The sequence below is a fragment of the Haemaphysalis longicornis genome, unplaced genomic scaffold, assembly GCF_048455015.1.
Source record: "Haemaphysalis longicornis isolate Haplotype H1 unplaced genomic scaffold, Haemaphysalis longicornis Haplotype H1 scaffold_1, whole genome shotgun sequence".
NCBI classification, from domain to species: domain Eukaryota; kingdom Metazoa; phylum Arthropoda; class Arachnida; order Ixodida; family Ixodidae; genus Haemaphysalis; species Haemaphysalis longicornis.
The window spans coordinates 240,428,365-240,447,966 of record NW_027526203.1 but is presented as its reverse complement, the minus strand read 5'-3'; the positions used below and the strand labels follow the sequence as shown (position 1 = coordinate 240,447,966).

At 48.3% G+C, this 19,602-nt stretch overlaps 1 protein-coding gene across 1 annotated transcript in view; it reads right to left on the bottom strand.

The window, feature by feature from the left end:
* LOC144143161 (eEF1A lysine and N-terminal methyltransferase-like) overlaps positions 1–19,602 on the bottom strand; it is a 124,070-nt gene that overhangs the window by 36,034 nt on the left and 68,434 nt on the right. Inside the window, exons 9-10 of the mRNA XM_077674966.1 lie at positions 17,649–17,761; positions 17,480–17,556 (exon numbers count right to left, since the gene is read on the bottom strand). Coding sequence (XP_077531092.1) covers positions 17,480–17,556; positions 17,649–17,761 — 190 coding nt within the window. The remainder of the gene's footprint in view (positions 1–17,479; positions 17,557–17,648; positions 17,762–19,602) is intronic.

Here is a 19,602-nt window from a genome sequence, read left to right as displayed (position 1 = left end):
CTCTAACTCTCACTCACAGGCACATTCATACTCTCACTCACACTCTCACTCTCACTGTCTCAATCTCTGTGAGGCCATTTGAGTTCTGAATTCATTTTGAGTTCTCAGCCCATTTTGAGTTCTGAGTTCATTTTGAGTTTTGAGTACATTTTGAGTTTTGAGTCCATTTGAGTTTTGAGTACATTTTGAGTTTGAGTACATTTTGAGTTTTGAGTACATTTTGAGTTTTGAGTTCACTTTGAGTTTGAGTACATTTTGAGTTTTGAGTCCATTTTGAGTTTTGAGTCCATTTTGAGTTTGAGTACATTTTGAGTTTTGAGTCCATTTTGAGTTTGAGTACACTTTGAGTTTGAGTACATTTTGAGTTTTGAGTACATTTTGAGTTTTGAGTCCATATTGAGTTTGAGTACATTTTGAGTTTTGATTACATTTTGAGTTTGAGTACATTTTGAGTTCTGAGTACATTTTGAGTTCTGAGTCCGAGTGAGCTCGGAGTTTTGCGCTCAATGTGAGTTTGAGTTTGAGTGAGCACAGATGTGCTGCTCAGCATTGAGTTTGAGTTTGAGTGAGTGGTGATCCGAAAAAAAAAAATTGTGAGCGAGTTTGAGTGAGCCGCGCCAACTTTGCCGAGGTATGGAGACCGCATACAAAAATATGGCTGCTATACAAACACTACCTTTTGCGCAGTGCTTGCCGAAAATGTGTCTCCGTTTTGTAAATTTGTGAATACCAATTCGGCTGTGTTTTAACAGGTTTTACAAAAGGCGAAAGGAGCAAATGGTTCTGATCACTAGCGATTATAAAAGTTACCTCAGCTTTCTCGCAGTTCTCCAACTTACGTCCAAAACAGAGTGTGCCGAGAACACGGGCCGGCACTTACACGCTCATCAGAAAAGAACAGAAATGCGATAACATCACCCGCGACAGCCCGCGACGTAGCAATCTGCTCAAGATCAAGTCTTGCTGGTCAGCCGCTTAAAGAGAGGGGAAAAAAAAAACCCTGGTAGGCCAAAAAATTGCAGCCACACAAATCGCAGCATTTTATTTGGAGTCCGCGGTGTTATCGACGAGATAACACGACTGTAGAGCGACAGTGAACATCGGGCGGCAAGATGCGGCATGAGTTACAATGAAGATTGGGTTTGATATTCTTGGGTTCCTTATCAAGCTGACAGTGTTTTTGTATACTTGATTACTTGATACAACAGGGCAGCCGTCCAATTCAGTCATTGGCACAGAAATGTGCATCATTGCCGTTTGCTGATGGAGACTCCAGGCGACCCTTGTAAGCGTTGTTCGTGCGCAGAAGCAGCATAAATAATTAAGCACGCGGCCTGAGAGGGCTAACAACAGAGGGTAATCTTTGCGCTGCATCGATTCGTCGTAACCAGAATCACGCTAGACTGTATGTTGTGGCGGTTCATATTACTCTTGCTCATTCTTTGGTGCTTCTGAAGTCGTCGTCATTCAGTTGCGTCTTACATCTGCTGGATTAGTACAATATTTTTAGTGGGTCTTCATAATGTCAGAATAAACGTTCCCTGATAGGGAATAAGCGATCGCCATGTATGCGGTGGCGTGCGATTATCTGCGCCGTCGATTGCGGCCGTGCACGGGTGTTTAAATTCCGCGCGTGCACGCATGCCTCCTGCATAGTACGACAGGCATAAGACAGACGTCGCTGCGAAAGAAAAGACGCCTCTGGGGAGAGCGAAGAAGGGAAGAGCCATGCACAGAGGCACAGCGACGAGAGGGGAAACGAAGGAGGAAGAAAGCAAAGGGAAAGCTGGGCGGCCGGCCGCGCGTGGACATTATCGGCCCGAGCAAAAGATTCTTTCTGGGCCACAGTCGGCGCTCCTCTTTATATCTTGCTCCGTGGTTCGACCAATAAGTGGCTGCCGCTGTCACAGTGCAGGACATCAAACAGACAGGGCTGCCGACGCACCAACCTGAGTGTGTGTGTTTTTTTTTTTTTTGTCTTGCGAGTGCATTTGGTGAGAGGCTCTTTCTCATCAATATTGGATGCATGCTTGCCCATATAACTAATATCGGCAAGAATGCCGCAATAATTTAGCCATGTCCTCATTGAAAGGGAAGAAAACAGGGGTGCGCATGACCATCATCAGCTAGACTTGGCACACATACAATATATTGCTGCGGCTAGTTCAAGGTGCATTCATTGCACGGGAAATAGAAAAAAAAAAATCGAACTTTGACGACAAACTTCAGGGGTGCGATCATTATGCGAGTAAATACGGTACCTTTCGTTTGTCTTTTTTTTTTGCAGAACAAAGGCACCTACTGCATAATATTATATGCTGCAGCAGCGCAAACACACATATGCACGTAAAATAAGTGCACAGAAGGCATTTATCTCCCCAGAGGGTTAAAGGAACACTAAAGGCTGAATTAATTTTCTTTTAACCGAAAGATCGTATGTGTCGTAGCTCTCTCGGCTCTTGTTTGACAAGAAACGATGTGTTATTTGCTGAGAAATAAGTAAATAAAGCTGGCATTTCTCTCTTCCTTTTCCCTTCCATCTTTTCGTGACAACATTGCTTCACAAAGAAGGAGCGAAGCACCGGTGCAGTCCAGAGTGCAAACGGCTTTCACACTGGCAACAGTAGCTTTTATGCTGACAAGACATGGGCGACCCCATCAATGTTTCTCTGGCCGAGGAGGTTGGCTTGGAATTTCATGATTTGTCACCGACGAAAAGAGAAATGCTTTTGTATGTTCGAGCAGCCATTGTGCACGCCTACACCGGCCACTCAGACCGTGTCGAGTCACCGGGATTGTACCTTTCACAAAACTGCTGTTATGCATTTGAAAGAGCAATCTATAAGCTACAGTTCCATGAATAGCAATGACGAAGCACTCAAAATCGGCGATTTTTCCGCCGTAACAAAAGAGTTCAACAACTGCTGGTTTCGAGAATGGTGTACTTAGATTCCCGGCACCGTAATCTACCGATAGGCCAAGTTGTATCTACCCTTTAGTGTCCCTTTAAACGATCCATGAAGACAAAACACAAGTTGGTGTTATTCGAAAGATTTCGTGTTTTGTAGTGCCCCCAGCGCTTGTCCGAATGCAAACGATGCTTTATTCACTGAGAAATTATTTAAGCTAAAATTCTGATTTTCCCGCTAAGCCGTGCGTTTTCGTGGTCTGCAATGATATCACAGGAACCGACCACTCTGCAGCCGATTCGGAAGCCTTGTTTAGAAATAAAGAAAAAAAAAGGAAGCCTTGTTTACCGTTAGTGAACCTAGATGGCACCCCATACCATGGCAAGTCGTTTTCTGCCTTTAGTTTGTTTTTGACCGTATTTAGATCTGGCTTGTTTTTGTACAGGGAGAAAATAATTGTTTCGTGAAACGTAGTGCTCGCTCGACAAATATGGTCACGCAAGACACCGTTGCTTGCGCCAATTGGCCACTGTCGCCTCAGACAACCCCAAAACCCCGCAGTCCTGTGCAGCTAAAGCAAACATAGTGCGCGCAGTAACAGCAGCAGTACGCATCGGTACTCCTATGTTTACGTGTGCTTCCGCAACTTCCACTGTTTGTCCCACCATTCTTACAGGTTTAAAAAGAATGTGGCCTAAATTTAGGCGCAAATAGCTCGTTCGGCAAGCTTGTAAGCTCTGCCTAATTTGAGTTTGCTTTTGCTGCCCTCCGCCAACCGCAGAGCCGGCTGGTATGACATATTAGGTTCTGTTGCGAGAAATGAGCGAGTGGGTCGCAGGGCCATTCTCTTTTTTCCTGATTATGTAGCTTATTTGAGCGAAGTTTACGTTAAAAGTGGTGTCCGTATGATTCTAACAAGGCCATCTTTTGAATGAACTAAACTTGCCTTTTCTCTTCATGGCTCCTTTAAAGGAGCCATGAAGAGAAAATACAACTTCGCCTAATTTGAAAGAACTAGTATTCAGTATCTCACTCAGCTCCATTACCGCCACAAAAGATGTTTTTTAACGAAAAAAAAAGCAAGAAGTATTTAAGAACTTTCAAATTTTGCGCCACAGTGACGTGTTACGAGCAAGAATGACGTCATACAGGCCAACAATAAAAAATATTTTTCAGTGCGTTAACTGCACGTTAGCATTCAAGTGATGCGGTCAAATGGAACTAGAGGCCCCATTACAGACGTCCAGTCATGTGTCGTCGCGACAGGTCAGTTAGGCGGCCGCCAATCACACAAACAAGGTTCCGTGACGTCATGGAAAAGTTGCGGGAAATTAACTAGGGGGTCGCGACTGCTGCACACGTTTTGTTTAATATCTCCGTTATTTGTTCGAAGATTGCGATGATATTGGTATCATTGCTATCGGGACTAAGCAGTCTTTCTAAGAAACCCAACTTGTATTTTGTCTTCATGGCTCCTTTAAGGCGTGTTATCTGCCAGATACAACGATCGTCGCACGCAGCCAGTGTGGGGGGCCTCTCATTGCTGATATTGTCGCGAAGACAAGAACGATGCAGTTGTCTTGAATGAGAAACACGTTTATTGGAGCGAACTTGTGCTCCCCTAACAACTCAAAAGAATACAGAGGCGGCGAAGCAGCGGTCAACAAAGTGACTTGCACAGGCGAGTGTCGTCGAATCGAATGCCCCGGCGTCCGCACTGCAGGCTTTTTATCTTTCGGCGCGCCTGGTTCTCGAAACGTCGATTCACATCGAGAACACAGTAGATCCAAGAAGATTATTCTGGGCTGTTCACGTTCGATCGGAATGCTCTCCCTATCACGACAGATAACACATGCGGCACAGAAAGAAAGAATGGAACACGCGCTTCCCTTGGCGCAGAGATAACACAGACGGCGCAGCCGGGCGGTAAAAGCAAAACACAAATAAACAAACCCAATGTATGGTTCGCGGCATTACCCCCCCCCCTTCTAAGAGTGCATCGACCCGATGCTAACATAAGCGACAGCCCGAAAATAAAAATAAAATTTGTTATCGTCCGTAGAAAGGTTTTAAGCGAACCACGTGGACGACTTCGGGCCGCTTGCGTCGTCGTGATGTTCCGGAATCACCATCGGGGATCACCTCGTAGGTAAGTTGGCCGACACGTCGTAGAATCTGGTAGGGTCCGAAATACCGTCGCAGGAGCTTCTCACTGAGTCCGCGTCGTCGGATGGGAGTCCAGACCCACACACGATCCCCTGGTTGGTACTCGGCGTCTCGGCGTCGGAGGTTGTAGCGGCCCGCATCCACCAGCTGCTGGTCCGTTATACGAACTCGAGCGAGCTGGCGGGCCTCCTCCGCACGTTGAAGATATCCGTGGACGTCGGTGTGGAGGTCGTCGTCTTCTACGTGCGGAAGCATGGCGTCAAGCATCGTAGTCGGCTTTCTACCGTAGACAAGCTCGAACGGCGTCAGCTGCGTCGTCTCCTGGATAGCCGTGTTGTACGCAAACGTGACATACGGGAGCACTTCGTCCCAAGTCTTATGTTCAACGTCAACGTACATTGACAGCATATCTGCGATTGTCTTGTTCAGACGTTCTGTTAGTCCGTTCGTTTGGGGGTGGTACGCCGTCGTTCTTCGGTGATCCGTGTTGCTGTAGCGTAATACTCCTTGCATCAGCTCCGCAGTAAATGCCGTTCCGCGGTCGGTGATTAGGACTTCCGGGGCTCCATGTCGCAGCACAACTTGGCTTATAAAGAACTTTGCCACTTCTTGTGCAGTCCCCCTCGGAAGAGCAGCGGTCTCTGCGTAGCGCGTCATGTAGTCTGTCGCTACGACAATCCACTTGTTCTGTGATCGTGACGTAGGGAACGGGCCTAAAAGGTCCATTCCAATCTGTTGAAATGGTCTCGATGGGACGGCGATCGGTTGCAGAAGTCCGGCGGGTCTTGTCGGCGGCGTTTTTCGTCGCTGGCAGTCACGGCAGCTCCGGACGTAGTGGGTGACGTCAGAGGTAAGGCCGGGCCAGTAGTACCTCGCCTTGATTTTTCCAATAGTGCGGGCTGTGCCGAGATGTCCGGAAGACGGGTCGTCGTGGCACGCTTCCAAAATTTCGTCACGAAGGTCCGCGGGGATGACGAGAAGGTAATTCGCTCTTGTTCCGGGGCTGAAATTCTTCTTCACGAGGACGGAGTTTCTCAGTCTGAATGCTGGTAAGCTGTGTTTGAAGGTCCTAGGAACGGCAACGTTGCATCCCTCGAGGTACTCGATTATGACGCGTAAGTCGGGGTCGGCACGCTGCTGGGCGGCTAGGTCGCTCTCCGTCACGATCCCGAAGAACGCGCTGTCTTCATCAGAGTCTTGTGGTGGTGGGTCGACGGGGGCGCGGGACAGGCAGTCGGCGTCGGAGTGTTTCCTGCCGGATTTATAAACGACTGTAACGTCGAACTCCTGCAGGCGCAAGCTCCACCGCCCAAGACGGCCTGAGGGGTCCTTCAAATTGGCGAGCCAACACAGCGCATGGTGGTCTGTTACAACCTTGAATGGCCTTCCATACACGTATGGGCGAAATTTTGAAATCGCCCATATAATAGCCAGGCACTCTTTCTCAGAGGCAGAATAGTGTTTCTCCACCTTCGACAGACCACGGCTGGCATAGGCGATTACCCTTTCGCAGCCGCTTTGCTTTTGGACAAGGACGGCACCCAAGCCTATATCACTGGCGTCCGTGTGCATTTCCGTTTCGGCATTTTCGTCGAAATGAGCGAGCACGGGCGGGCTTTGCAGGCGTTTTTGCAGCTCGCAGAATGCTTTTTCTTGGTCGTTTTCCCAGCTGAAAGGGGTGCTATCTTTCGTCAGGCGCGTGAGTGGCTCTGCAATGCGTGCGAAGTTTGCGACGAAGCGCCGGTAGTATGCGCAAAGCCCGAGAAATCTTCGCACGCCCTTCTTGTCTTTCGGCCTTGGGAAGTTCGCAATGGCTGAAGTTTTTGCCGGGTCAGGTAGGACTCCCGCGGCGTTGACGACGTGGCCCAAGAACTTGAGTTCCCCGTATGCGAAACGGCACTTTTCAGGCTTCAGCGTCAACCCCGACGTACGAATGGCCTCGAGTACAGACTCCAACCTTGCAAGGTGTTCGTCGAAAGTCCGGGCGAATACTACTACGTCGTCGAGGTATACGAGGCAGGTGTGCCACTTAAGGCCAGCTAGCACAGTGTCCATGACTCTTTGAAACGTCGCTGGTGCTGTGCACAGCCCAAACGGCATCACCTTGAACTCGTATAGGCCGTCTGGGGTTATAAATAGTCTTCTCTCGGTCTCTCTCGTCTACTTCAATTTGCCAGTAGCCGGTCTTCAGGTCCATCGATGAGAAGTACTTCGCGTGGCAGAGGTGGTCGAGGGCGTCGTCGATTCGGGGGAGGGGGTACACGTCCTTTTTCGTGATTTTGTTCAGTCGCCGGTAGTCAACACAAAACCTTAATGTGCCGTCTTTTTTCTTTACGAGTACGACGGGCGCAGCCCAGGGGCTTTTCGATGGCTGTATAATGTCGTCGCTGAGCATGTCGTCGACTTGAGTCCGGATGGCTTCCCGTTCGTGTGAAGAGACGCGGTACGGTGACTGTCGGGTAGGTCGGGCTCCATCTTCGGTTATTATTCGGTGCTTCGCTAGAGGGGTCTGACGTAGTTTTGCGCTCGACGAAAAACGATTCGCTATAGCGACGCAGCAAAGCCAATAATTTGTTCCGTTGTTCTTGCGGTAGCGCTGGATTCACGTCGAAGGGCTGCGGGAGCTTGAAGGTTTCTGCGGGTGTTCGTTCAAAGTCGGCGACCGCGATCACGTCACTTGCTTCTTGCGCTTCTTCGAGGAATGCAATTGCCGCGCCTTTGTTTAAATGCTGGTACTCCTCGGTGAAATTAGTAACCAAAATGTGGGATTGGTGTTCCTTGAAGCGCGCAATGCCTCTTGCGACCGACACACCACGGTCAAGAAGCACCCTTTGATCAGTGTCTACGATAGCGTCGACGTCAGGAGCAGCATCTTCACAGTAGACTGCGACCATCAGGCTTGCGCGGGGTGGCAGGGTGACATGATCATCGGCAATCCTTACAGCAGCACGTCGTTCGGGGTTCAGTTCCGGCATCATGGAGTGATTGGGGGAAAAAGTTATTGACTTGGTCTGCAGATCGATTATTGCACCGTTGTCCATCAAAAAGTCCATTCCAAGAATTACGTCGCGGGAGCAGTTAGGCAGAATGACGAACGCCGCAGGGTACGTTGTGCCGTCTATGGTGACGCGCGATGTGCACGTTCCACTTGGCGTCACGAGGTGGCCTCCTGCTGTGCGTATGTGCGGACCGTCCCATCTGGTCATAACTTTCTTCAGTTTAGAAGCAAATGGTCCGCTCATTACCGAATAGTCAGCTCCCGTGTCTACGAGGGCGACTACGTCAAAGCCGTCGATGGACACCTTGACGTCAGATGCAGTCTTCCTCGAGTTCCGGGTTCGTCGGGGCGTCGTATCTCTGCTTGTACGTGTTGACGGTCGGGCACTGTGCATCGTCGTTGTCGTCGTCTTCTCAACGGACGTCTCGGTCAGGTCGGGTACGCGTCGCGCCGTGTAGCTGTCGTCGTGTTCAGGAGTCTCGTTAGGGCTAGGTCGGGTCGTCGGGATGAGGGCATGTCGTGAATGATGGTCTTTAGCGAGTCGCTGCTTCGTTGGAGGGTTTTCATTTTTTCGCCGTTGTGCAACTTTACCTCTCGAAGTTGCTGCTTTTAGTTTCCCCCGCGTGGGCTGGGGGACCTTCCACGTGAGAAGGCAGCAGTGCTGCGGCGGTTCGGTGACTGATACGGGTAGGGCGACGGTGAACGGTTGAAGCGGGCTGGTCCTCGGTTGGTGTTGGACAGGTATTCATCGATCTCAGCAGGGCGCTGGCCGTATCGGGGACGTGGGGCGTCGACGGAGAACCCTCGCAAACCGAGCCTCTTGTAGGGACAGCGACGGTAGATGTGGTCGGCCTCTCCGCAGTGGTAGCACAGCGGGCGATTATCGGGCGTTCGCCACGCGTCGGTCTTCCTTGGCGTCTGGTATTGGTCTACAGGGCGTCGGGCGGGCGGCATCGGACGGCGGTATGGCTCGGCCTCTTGACGACGGATTGGAGCAGGGCGGGGTTAACGAACAGCCGAGGAGTAAGTCATGGCTTGTGGTTCGCGGGGTGCTTCCGACGGCGTAGAAGTTCCCAGTGCGTTTTGGACTTCTTCTTGGATTGCGTCGGTCAGGCAAGCCACTTGAGGTTGCGGCGTTGTTGGAAAAAGCTTCCGAAGCTCCTCCCTGACCACTGCTCGGATTGTCTCTCGCAATGTATCGGAGCTTCCATTTGCGGCACCGATGGTCTCCGAGAACAGCGCGTTGACAGGGCGGTCGTACTGCCTCGTTCGAATTTCTAGCGTCTTCTCCATCGCGGCCGCCTCAGACGCGAATTCCGCCACTGTCTTCGGAGGGTTACGGACTAGACAAGCAAAAAGCTCTTGCTTCACTCCTCGCATTAGAAACCTGAGCTTCTTTTCCTCGATCATTTCAGGGTCCGCACGACGAAAAAGTCGCTTCATCTCCTCAACGAAAATCACGACTCCTTCGTTGGGGTGCTGCGCTCGAGTTTCAAGCAAAAGCGCAACTCGCTCTTTTCTCACCACGGTAGTGAAGGTCTTAAGGAACTCCCTTTTGAATTGAGTCCAGTCGGTCAAAGAGCTCTCATGATTCTCGAACCAAGTTCGAGCAGCATCTTCTAAGTAAAAGAAGACATGCCGGAAAGTTTCTTCGTCGTCCCACCTGTTGAAGATGCGGACGCGCTCCAGCTTCTCCAACCATTCTTCGGGGTGTTCAGCGGGGGCTCCCCGGAACGATGGCGGTTCTCGGGGCTGCTGCAGGATGATTGGCGACGTTGTTTCTTGCACCAAGGTGTTGGTTGCAGCGTTCCTTCTCTTGGGCCCTTCTGGCAGAAGACCGAACTCGGGTAGCAATCCTTGCAGTCGGGGGCTTTCTCTGGTTGGACTGGCTTGGCGGCTTCGAGATGTCGTAGAGGGCATAAAGGCTTAGTACCCAGCACCTCCACCAGATGTCGCGAAGACAAGAACGATGCAGTTGTCTTGAATGAGAAACACGTTTATCGGAGCGAACTTGTGCTCCCCTAACAACTCAAAAGAATACAGAGGCGGCGAAGCAGCGGTCAACAAAGTGACTTGCACAGGCGAGTGTCGTCGAATCGAATGCCCCGGCGTCCGCACTGCAGGCTTTTTATCTTTCGGCGCGCCTGGTTCTCGAAACGTCGATTCACATCGAGAACACAGTAGATCCAAGAAGATTATTCTGGGCTGTTCACGTTCGATCAGAATGCTGTCCCTATCACGACAGATAACACATGCGGCACAGAAAGAAAGAATGGAACACGCGCTTCCCTTGGCGCAGAGATAACACAGACCGGCGCAGCCGGGCGGTAAAAGCAAAACACAAATAAACAAACCCAATGTATGGTTCGCGGCAATATAAAGGTTAAAAAAAATTTTGCAGACGGCAAGCACCCGTGCTTGGCCCAAGCTCTCAGTGACACTACTTAGGCCTGACAAGAGTTACGGCCCCTTCAATCAGCATAAATGTTGCAGTCATTTTCACCTCATGCCAGTGACTGTACATGAATTTCTTTTTAAAATTCTCATAATAGAAGCACCATTGCACAAGATGTACCAAAAGGGTTTTGACAAAAAACTGTGACTTATATCCTGAAAAACATGATATACTACATTGAAAAAACAACATGGCCAGCTCTGGCAACCCATAACAATGACTCCCACCCTACTCTTGCCTAGTGGCACTCAGGTTCATATAACGTGTAGCTGGAAACAACACTTGAAAAGAATAGAGAACGCAGTCAACTTCGTAACTGTGCCTTGCATGTGGAAGCAAGGTAATGCTTCCATTTTTTGTACTAAGACAGACCAAAGAATAACTGGCATTCTTTGATTAGGTCTACGATTATGACACATCCTATTAAGTGTCAAGGATGGTGCACAAAAAGGTTGCCATCAGACAAATTACTCTCATCCATATCACTCTAAAAAGAAAAAAAAATTTAGTTGTTGGTAAAGGCCAATCCAATTAATGACTGCTGCTGAATGTCACGGCTTTTCCTAGCACCCTGCCATACCGCCTCAGGCCTCCATGCCAGCCAATATACATTTACACACACACCACACAGCTGCCCAATTGGCTGCGCTAGTAATGCTGTCACAAAACTTAGTATCATGGAATATGACATACATTTTGCTACCCCAAGCAAACATTTACCGTATTTACACGATTGTAAATCTACTTGAATGTAGGTCAACCCCGACGAAATTGCACTGCTCTTAAAATAGAAGAAGAAGAAGAGAAGAAGGAGGAGGAGCGATGGCAGGACGCAGCCTGTTTGAACGCTGCTGTGAACGAGCGCCGAGAGAGTTCTTCGGGCCCAGGCGTCACCCCCGAAAAATCTTTTCATAAGATTTTCCGGCGGTGACGGCCCAGGGCACTCATGACAGACGGGACGATTCAGCTCAGTGAAGTGACACAAGAACATGCAGCAACGCGGCCGCCTAATCCCGTATTACAAGGTGAAGCTCTTCCGTCAACTACCTACCAATACCCTATGGCGGCTCTTCCATCAATGATCGATGCTCCCTCAAGAGCCGTACGCTCGTGGTGCGCGCAGTAGATGTTAAGAAAGAACAGCTTTTGTATAAGCATGTGGAATAACTGGGTTGAGTGGGAAACTTTATTTCCAATCATGAGAACACATTCGGTGCGAGATGACACCCATCGAAACCACCGGCAGCGGCACTGCCGCGCGATATCAAAACAAGCAACATGGCGGCTGACACTAGCGGCCGCTCGCGATTCCCTTTGATTCGTGAGTACGTTACTCGCACTCAAGAAGCATTTTGTTCGTCTGTAATAAACAAAATAAGTATTACCAAATCCCTTGAATCAATGCATGGCGTGCGCTGACGTAGGCACAATCGTATCACGTTCAGTACATTTCCGAACGTGCTGGTGGAAGGTTAGCCGCTCTAGGTACAGGGGACAAAGCGCACATATCGGGAACGCTAACTTTCAAAGTCAGCATCAGCTTTATTGACGCTATGTATGCAATGCTAAACGCTACGCTTCGACCGCAACCATACAAATGAGGGCGTTACACGCTTTCCCCAGCTTGTAGCCCCCCTGATTTCTCATTTCTCTTGTCGTTACAAGCGGCGCAAAGTTTGATTTCGATTCTAAGTCGACTTCCAAACATTGGATTGTCAAACTTGAAAAAAAGGGGTCGACCTACAATCGTGTAAATACGGTATCTCAAAGTTCGTAAATTGCCACCACAACCACTCTTATAACTACCCCACCACAACCACTCTTATAACTACCCTCGTAACGGAAAGCTTGGGGGCGATACAGCTCTGCAAAGGTGAACTTTTGCAGAGAAGAGTTTTCCAGAGCTACCCACCACCCCACAATTGCCTGTCATTCATAGTGAATATTTCCAAAGATGTTTTCATGTGTTGCGTGTACAGTCAAACCCCGCAATAACCAAATCTCACGAGCACAAAATTCCTGCAGCAACGAAATATTTTTGGATCCCCGGCGAACGTCCATAGACCCACATGTATTTCATATCTCGCGGTAACGAAATGTTTTCGGAAAGCAATCCCGCGTTTAATGAAATTTGCTGCAAGTCCGTTCGGCATTTTACTTACCCATTCGAGGCTAACAATGTCCAAAAAGTGCTCAAATTCATCTTTTACGGACTCAAAGTGCATAAACTTTTACCAAAGCACGCTTGCATGGCTGCCACCATGTTTGTTTACAAGAAGATCGTGCAGCAGGCGGCTGTGGAGGCAGCCTCGCAGCGACACCACCAGGGGGCGACACATGGTGACTTGTTGCGCAGCCGCGCGGCTTTGGCTTGGGCTAGAGATGGGAAAAACGGCTCACTTGAATGAGCGGCTCACTTGAGTGAGCGGCTCAGAACGGGTACGTTCACTGAAGTGAACCGGTTTATTTGAACGGGTCAGCGGTTCATTAACCTCTGTTAAGTGTAATCTAAATTATTGCTCCATTTAAGTGCGGGAGCTTTTCCTTGTTATGGAAACCTTTCTTTTGTCACAGAATCTGGTGTATTTGTACAGAAAAGAATTGGCTTCACCGTCATTACACAGGGTTTTATGTGTCTGTAGTATTTCAAGATCACTCTCGGTTGATATATAACGAAAAAAATGTAAATGTTTTGTAAACTTTATTAGCTCACAAACATGTACACTCTCTACTAGTGAGCTTTGACGCCAGAAAAAATGATTCTGGAAAACTCTACAAGAATCTGATTTTAATACATGAAATGTAAATTGTGGTTTATGAACAACACCTTGCTCAGTTTATATTCGAAGCGAGATGGGTCCGCTTTTTGGCACCGATAATAGATGATGCGAAAGTTGCATACAAGACCCGGCTGGGTCGGCCCATACACCTCTACTAACTCTACCAGAACGTGCCGACACGATTCGTCCAGAGCCACCTGGTTCAGCATGGTTCTCTGATCGAGCGAGCAGCCGTCGAGCAGCAGTTCTTTGGGAAAGCCGCTCTGCCTAAGAACCACCGGGAGCCGAGAACCGCAGCTGAACTGAGAGGCCCAAAAGATCCGGCGCGTTCCTGACTTGGACTATTCGCCCCGAGCGCGAACACAGTCGGTCCCTGGCGGCGGCGGGACGAACCGCTCCTAGTGTGGATGGCGCTCTCGGGTCGTCTGCTTGTTCACGTTGCGCGCGCCGCAAGACGCGTGCTGCACACGACAAAACAACCGATATGTGTACTCGTTTGAGAGTAAGCGATGCCATAGTTAGCTCTGCTTGCGCATTTCCTCTAGAAACGCAATAATCAGCGGCTGTTGCGGAATAATGCGCTGGTTTAATTCCGCGAAACATCTTCTCCGTGGTAACCGCCTGAGTGTGAAACATGTTATAAACATTGCTTCCACTCATTGCACTGTTTTTATTGTTGAGTGCAGCCGTCTGCCGTTTCGGGAATGTCGGAGGGTGCTTTTTGGAGGTGGCGTGGTGATTATTTAAAGGATAAAAGTTTAGTACGCGAAACGGGTAGGAAGCGACAAGACCTGTGCATACCCGTGCATTTGCCATACCCTTCTAACATTACGCTGCTTCCTTATAAAAAGAAGAAACAAACAAAAACAATTACACTGCCCACGACCCGTGTGCTATCGCCCATACATTACTGCGGACTTTTTTTACACCCTCAAGCGCCTGTGTGATCGTGTTCTTCCCGTACCTTTTCCAAACCATTTTTCGGCAGTCATTGTTTATACTGAGTTGCTAATTTTACGTATTAATTAAAATATGTGTCTATAGATGCGCAACAGTATTTAGGGGGGATTCCTCGGTAAAAGTAAGCAGTTGTGAGTTTGCGTCCGTCATGTGGCGTTTCGTGTGTCATTTGTATATATAACATTTTCAAATCCCGACATGAATCACCTTGTCCAGAAATGTGTCTCACTCAGCAGAACCAAATGCCTAATATGATCAGGAGGAGGAAAAATCGCGTAATATAATGCACGTTGTTGCCCACATGTGTGAGGGGTGTGTGGCATGGCTCGCTGTTTTATTTTTAATTTTTTCCCACAATGCTTGCTTTCAATACAATTTTGAAAAAGGCGAGCCACAATTCCTGGACAATCTCGGACCAAAGGGGGTTAATCAGTTTTGAAAACACGTGTTGAAGTAATGCTTTTTCACCGCTACAGAACACGACACCCAGCGTACTTTCGATTGTAAGTAATACTGATAACCAACGTTTGGCTTTTCGCGTTATACGCGTTCTCTTCTCGCTGCTCTTGCAACGTTGGCAGACCCCCCCCCTCCAGAAAAAAAAACGAAATGCACAGAAAACTTTATCCTTGCATCTTTTTAACCAATACTCAAGAATTAAATGCCAAGACAAAGGCGATGTTCAGTTTACAAAACAAAGTAGTTACCGGGAACCCGTTCGCTGATTCGCAAAGAGACATAAAAAGGAAACGTTTTACTACATCTGCAACATCGCAACTTCATTTGCTATCTTTAGGGTTCATAAGCGACCTTATACGCAAGAATGCAAACACATCTCGCTGTTCCAGGCACCTGTTAGATTTTAAAAGGAACGCAAATGGTCAACAGAGCAGCCGTAACAGCCTTTGTGCTCACTGTGAGGTCCCAGATGCTTGGTTTGCACACTGTAAACCTTGTCACTTTGCGAAAACCTAGCTAAACATGAGATGTTGCTTGTACTGCGTGCGTTGACAATTCAATTCGCAAGTTCTCTTGCGACGAAAGCCGTAAATAAGTGATCCGACACTGTTATTCATCAACCCTTCGTTCAGAGTCGCTAAAATTTCATTTAAAAGACCCGTTAGAGCGGTTACATTTATATCTCTGCGCTGACCAAATTCATTAATTTTATGTTGTCTTTCGAACACACAAAAAATATCGTAAGCTCTTAGAAAGAATGTCAGGGAAGGTAGGTGGTGTTACCATTTCAGGGCATCCCACAAATGCAAGAATGCGTCATGCTACCAGTGAAAGCGATTGAGATTGCCGTTGTAAACTGAATTTCAGAGATCGAGGCTTCATGATTTGTTTCTGCTTATGCTTTTACAGAAGGCTCAAAGCCATAGTGTGGAAAGATCGAGCTTGCTACGAGCCACGGCGTACAAGTTTATTGCCACTATTGTGGACATTCTGAGATTCCCGATGGGTCATCACTTTTTTGGCGTAGTAATGAAACCTTAGTGCCGCTTCCATGCTATACATTGAACGTTTAGGACCGAACTACAGCATACCACTGTTGTTTGCGGCTTTCGTGCGCACATACGGCGGGGAAAAGGCACGAAGCGCGCCCACAGTGTGCATTCTTTCGGGCCGCTCAGCGGAGCATCCACAGTAGCAGCGCGACGCTATTGCCACCTACATGTCGATCTCGCAGCGAATAGCTGAGCGCACAAATGTAACTGTGGTGAATCACAGGAGTTTATTTTCTTATTACTTTCAAAATGCAGACACAGTTCGTTCACGGCTGCCATTGCGGCCTCCCGATCGGTCATTCACCGCCGCCGCGATCTCTCAACCGCCGTTCTCAAACAGCGGCTCAGAAGATACGGCTCTATCGCTTTTCGGCTCAGTAACTGAGCGACTGAGCGGAGGAGCCGAAGAACAGCTCAAAAGACCCGGTTCTCCTGACTCGGACTGTCTGCTAACACGACAAGGGGCGCTGGAGGAATTTGGAACAATAGCCCCAGCTGGCCCAGCAGTGCAGTTGCTTTCTTGCGCCAATAATATAGATGGCGCGAAACTCGCCCAAAAGAGCCAGCTCATTTGACCCAATCTTTGGCTCAGTAACTGAGCGGAAGAGCCGAAGAACGGCTCAAAAGTACATCCGGCTCTCCTGACTTGAATTGTCTGCTCCCACGACAGGGGGCGCTGGAGGAATTTGGAAAATAAGCCCCAGCTGGCCCCGCAGTACAGTTGCTTTCTCGCGCCGGCAATAGCTGGCGTAGAGAGCCGGCTCATTTGACTCGGCTTTTCGGCTCAGTTGGCCCTCCTCCCTGGTTTGCTGTGCCGTGGCCCCCCCTATTCGACACGGATCACTGAGCGGGCGAGAAGGGGCTCCCACTGTCCAAAAGAACCGCCGCTCACTTTTACTGAGCCACGGCTCATCTGTTCTTCAAAAAGAGCGGCTCAAAAGATCCGGCTCGCTCCTGAGCTCGCTACCGCTGAACAGCACACATGCGTTTGTTGTGTGCGCGGCGATTGGCGTGTTTGCATTCAGTCACATGCCTCCTCCAACCCAAAAGCGGAAGTTTTTATCACTACAGGATAAGGCCCAAATCAGTGGCCCAAATGGCAAAAGGGAGGATAGCGCCGACGAGTTTAAAACCACCGGAAGCTCGCTCTACCGTTTTGAAAAGCAAGGCTGCCACTCGTTCATGGTGCATATGCGCAAAACAAAACGTTGACAGGTGTGGCCTTTGTAGACATCAGCAAAGCGGTGCTCATTTAGTTTTGTGAACAGCATTCTAAGGAGGTGCACTCTCTGGAAAAGTTCAACAGAAGAAGCTGAACTTCGCTTGCATACTTGGACATATGCAGTGCTGAGGGCCAAGGAGAAAAACATGCAGAGAAGGCGAACCTGGGGGATATTTTGGATGCGTTTGACACGATCCTGTCGTTCTTAGGCTCGCACGATGACTAACAGCGAAGCACTTATTGTAGTGTGAGAATTGAGCTGTGAAGTTGCTGCAACGTAAGGCCCGCAAAGTAATACATATAATCGACTTCCGGAAATAAATTTTCGGCCAGCGGCCAATCTTCCTGTCGTTTGTTTCATTCTCGCGGCAACGAATTTCCCACAACAGCGAACTTTTTGGCTTTCCCCGGCGGCTTCGTTATTGCGGGGTTCTACTGTATCTTTATGGATACATGCCCGTGAAAATCCAATGCCCACCTGGGGAAACTTGGTGAAGAGGAAGAGTGGCAGTGTTCCTCCTCCCAATCCAATCATCAGAGCAGTGCCTGGTTCCTCTGTATAGTAAAAGCAAGGAAGGGCGGGGGAGGGGGGAAGGAATAGTCGCACGTAACTGGTAATGCTTTGGGCCCCAGAAGCAAAGTCGTACCTGTTCCCTTGGGCATCACAAACGCAATGCCAGCGACCATGTACTTGTAGTACTCGAATACGAGGTCTTCCACGACCACCTCCCACTTCTTGGTCTTCTTGTTCTTCTTGTTCCTTGCTAAACACCAGACAAAAAGAAGGGGAAAAGAGAACGCCTGGTATGTGATTTACCACCATGATTATCATTGTTCACTAGAGGTGTGTGAACATATTTTTGAACGCAAACAGAGTCGAACATTTTCAAACATGAGTACTCGCAGTTCGAACCAGCCCTAGAGGCTGATACTTTTTTTGTTCAACTGAAAAATCCCACCTTCCAGAGCTTTTTCGACTTTTGTTTGTAGGCAAACAATGCTTCATTTGTATATAAATACGTAACTAAATGTGAAAATGTCTGTCTCTTGTTTCTTTTTTATTTTTTTGTGACGTAAAAAAACAAGTAGTGAAGAGCCTACAAAGTCATTCAAACATAGGAGGTGCGGCCACCTAGGAAAAGGAGAAGAAAACACCCTCGCAATTCCCTAAAATGGAGGCTGATGGGAACACAGGTCGCATAACTCATTTCACATTGGGCTCTTGCCACTGGTTGTTGCATTTAAAGCATGCATACACCTTATAACTGTACTTGTACAACAATGCAAACCATTTTACCCAAATTGAGAACCTGCCTCCCTGTTTCACCCAAACACTTAGACAAGCTCCACCAATCCAGCTTCACCATTCAAAGGGGCAGTGATAAAGAGAAACAGCGAAAGAAAGACTAGGCTTCTTTCTGCATTCTGATAACGTGGTTTTGTTCCAGCTTCCCCAGTCAACATCCTCTAGATAAGAAAGCCCAGCTGTGTACTGACATAGTCCCAGAGAGAAGCATGAGGGCGGAGTTGGCCCAATGCCAAGGAGATAAGAGGTGCTCCCGAAAGGCACCTACCTCTTGCCGCTTGGCCACACGTCACTGGAGAAGTGAGGGAAAGCTTGTCGCGACGAGCAGAAAATGCTGGTGCATGCTTTCAAACTCTCAAATACACAAAAAATTCCTTTGAAATTTCCAAATGGCACTATGTAAAGCTGAATTGAATTTTGCATTATTGGCTTTCATATTTGTAATTTCTGAATATTTGCTCACCTTAGTAATGATGCATTCACGAGTGATACTTAGCCTATAAAGCGGAATATAGGTCGAGATTTTTTACAGAAAAATTTGCCGTCACCTCTCAACTTATATAGCGGTCACTGGCATAATTCTACTTGTCATCTGGCAACCGGGCAGCCCATCGAGCCCATCCAAACCCCAAAGGCACCATCGCCACCATCAATCGGACGCGATGCCATCTTTGTTTTGTTGCTTCTGTTGCTGTTAGCCAACGTGTGCATGCTATTTTCTTCTTGCTCAAAATGAGTTTAGGCAATTCCGTGGACTGCACCGAGTACGACTTGCTCTGTGGGAGACAGCTGGTGAGGAGCAGTCGTCCGATGACATTTCAGACAACCTGAACGAGTTATCTGAGACAAAACAAGTTATAGCCTTAACAAAAAAATGTTTACAGTTTTTTTTTTTTTCCATTTTTTGGCTACAAGGTAAAAAAGATGACCTATATTCTGCGCTATATGGCAAAACTGCTGTAGGCTGCTTACACTGTTCTAGAAAAGGCTGCCTGTTAATGATGCACCCCAAAAGTGAATGCCCAAAAAACTGCCAATCCTTTGCAGACTTTGCTAAAAACATCATGTGCTACCAGTGCATAATGCTAACTCCTCTTGTAGAAGAAGAACAACCAAACAAAAAAAAATTTGGCCAACTTCACAATTGAGACGAGGAGGCTAAGGAAACAGTGGAGCTGGTGGTCTCCACTAGCTTTAACATAGCTATTTCTATAGCTTCAATTTTGCATTTCTCATGTCTGCCCATTTTATCGGTAGACCAGACACTGATGCCACCAGGCGCACACCGTTTCTCT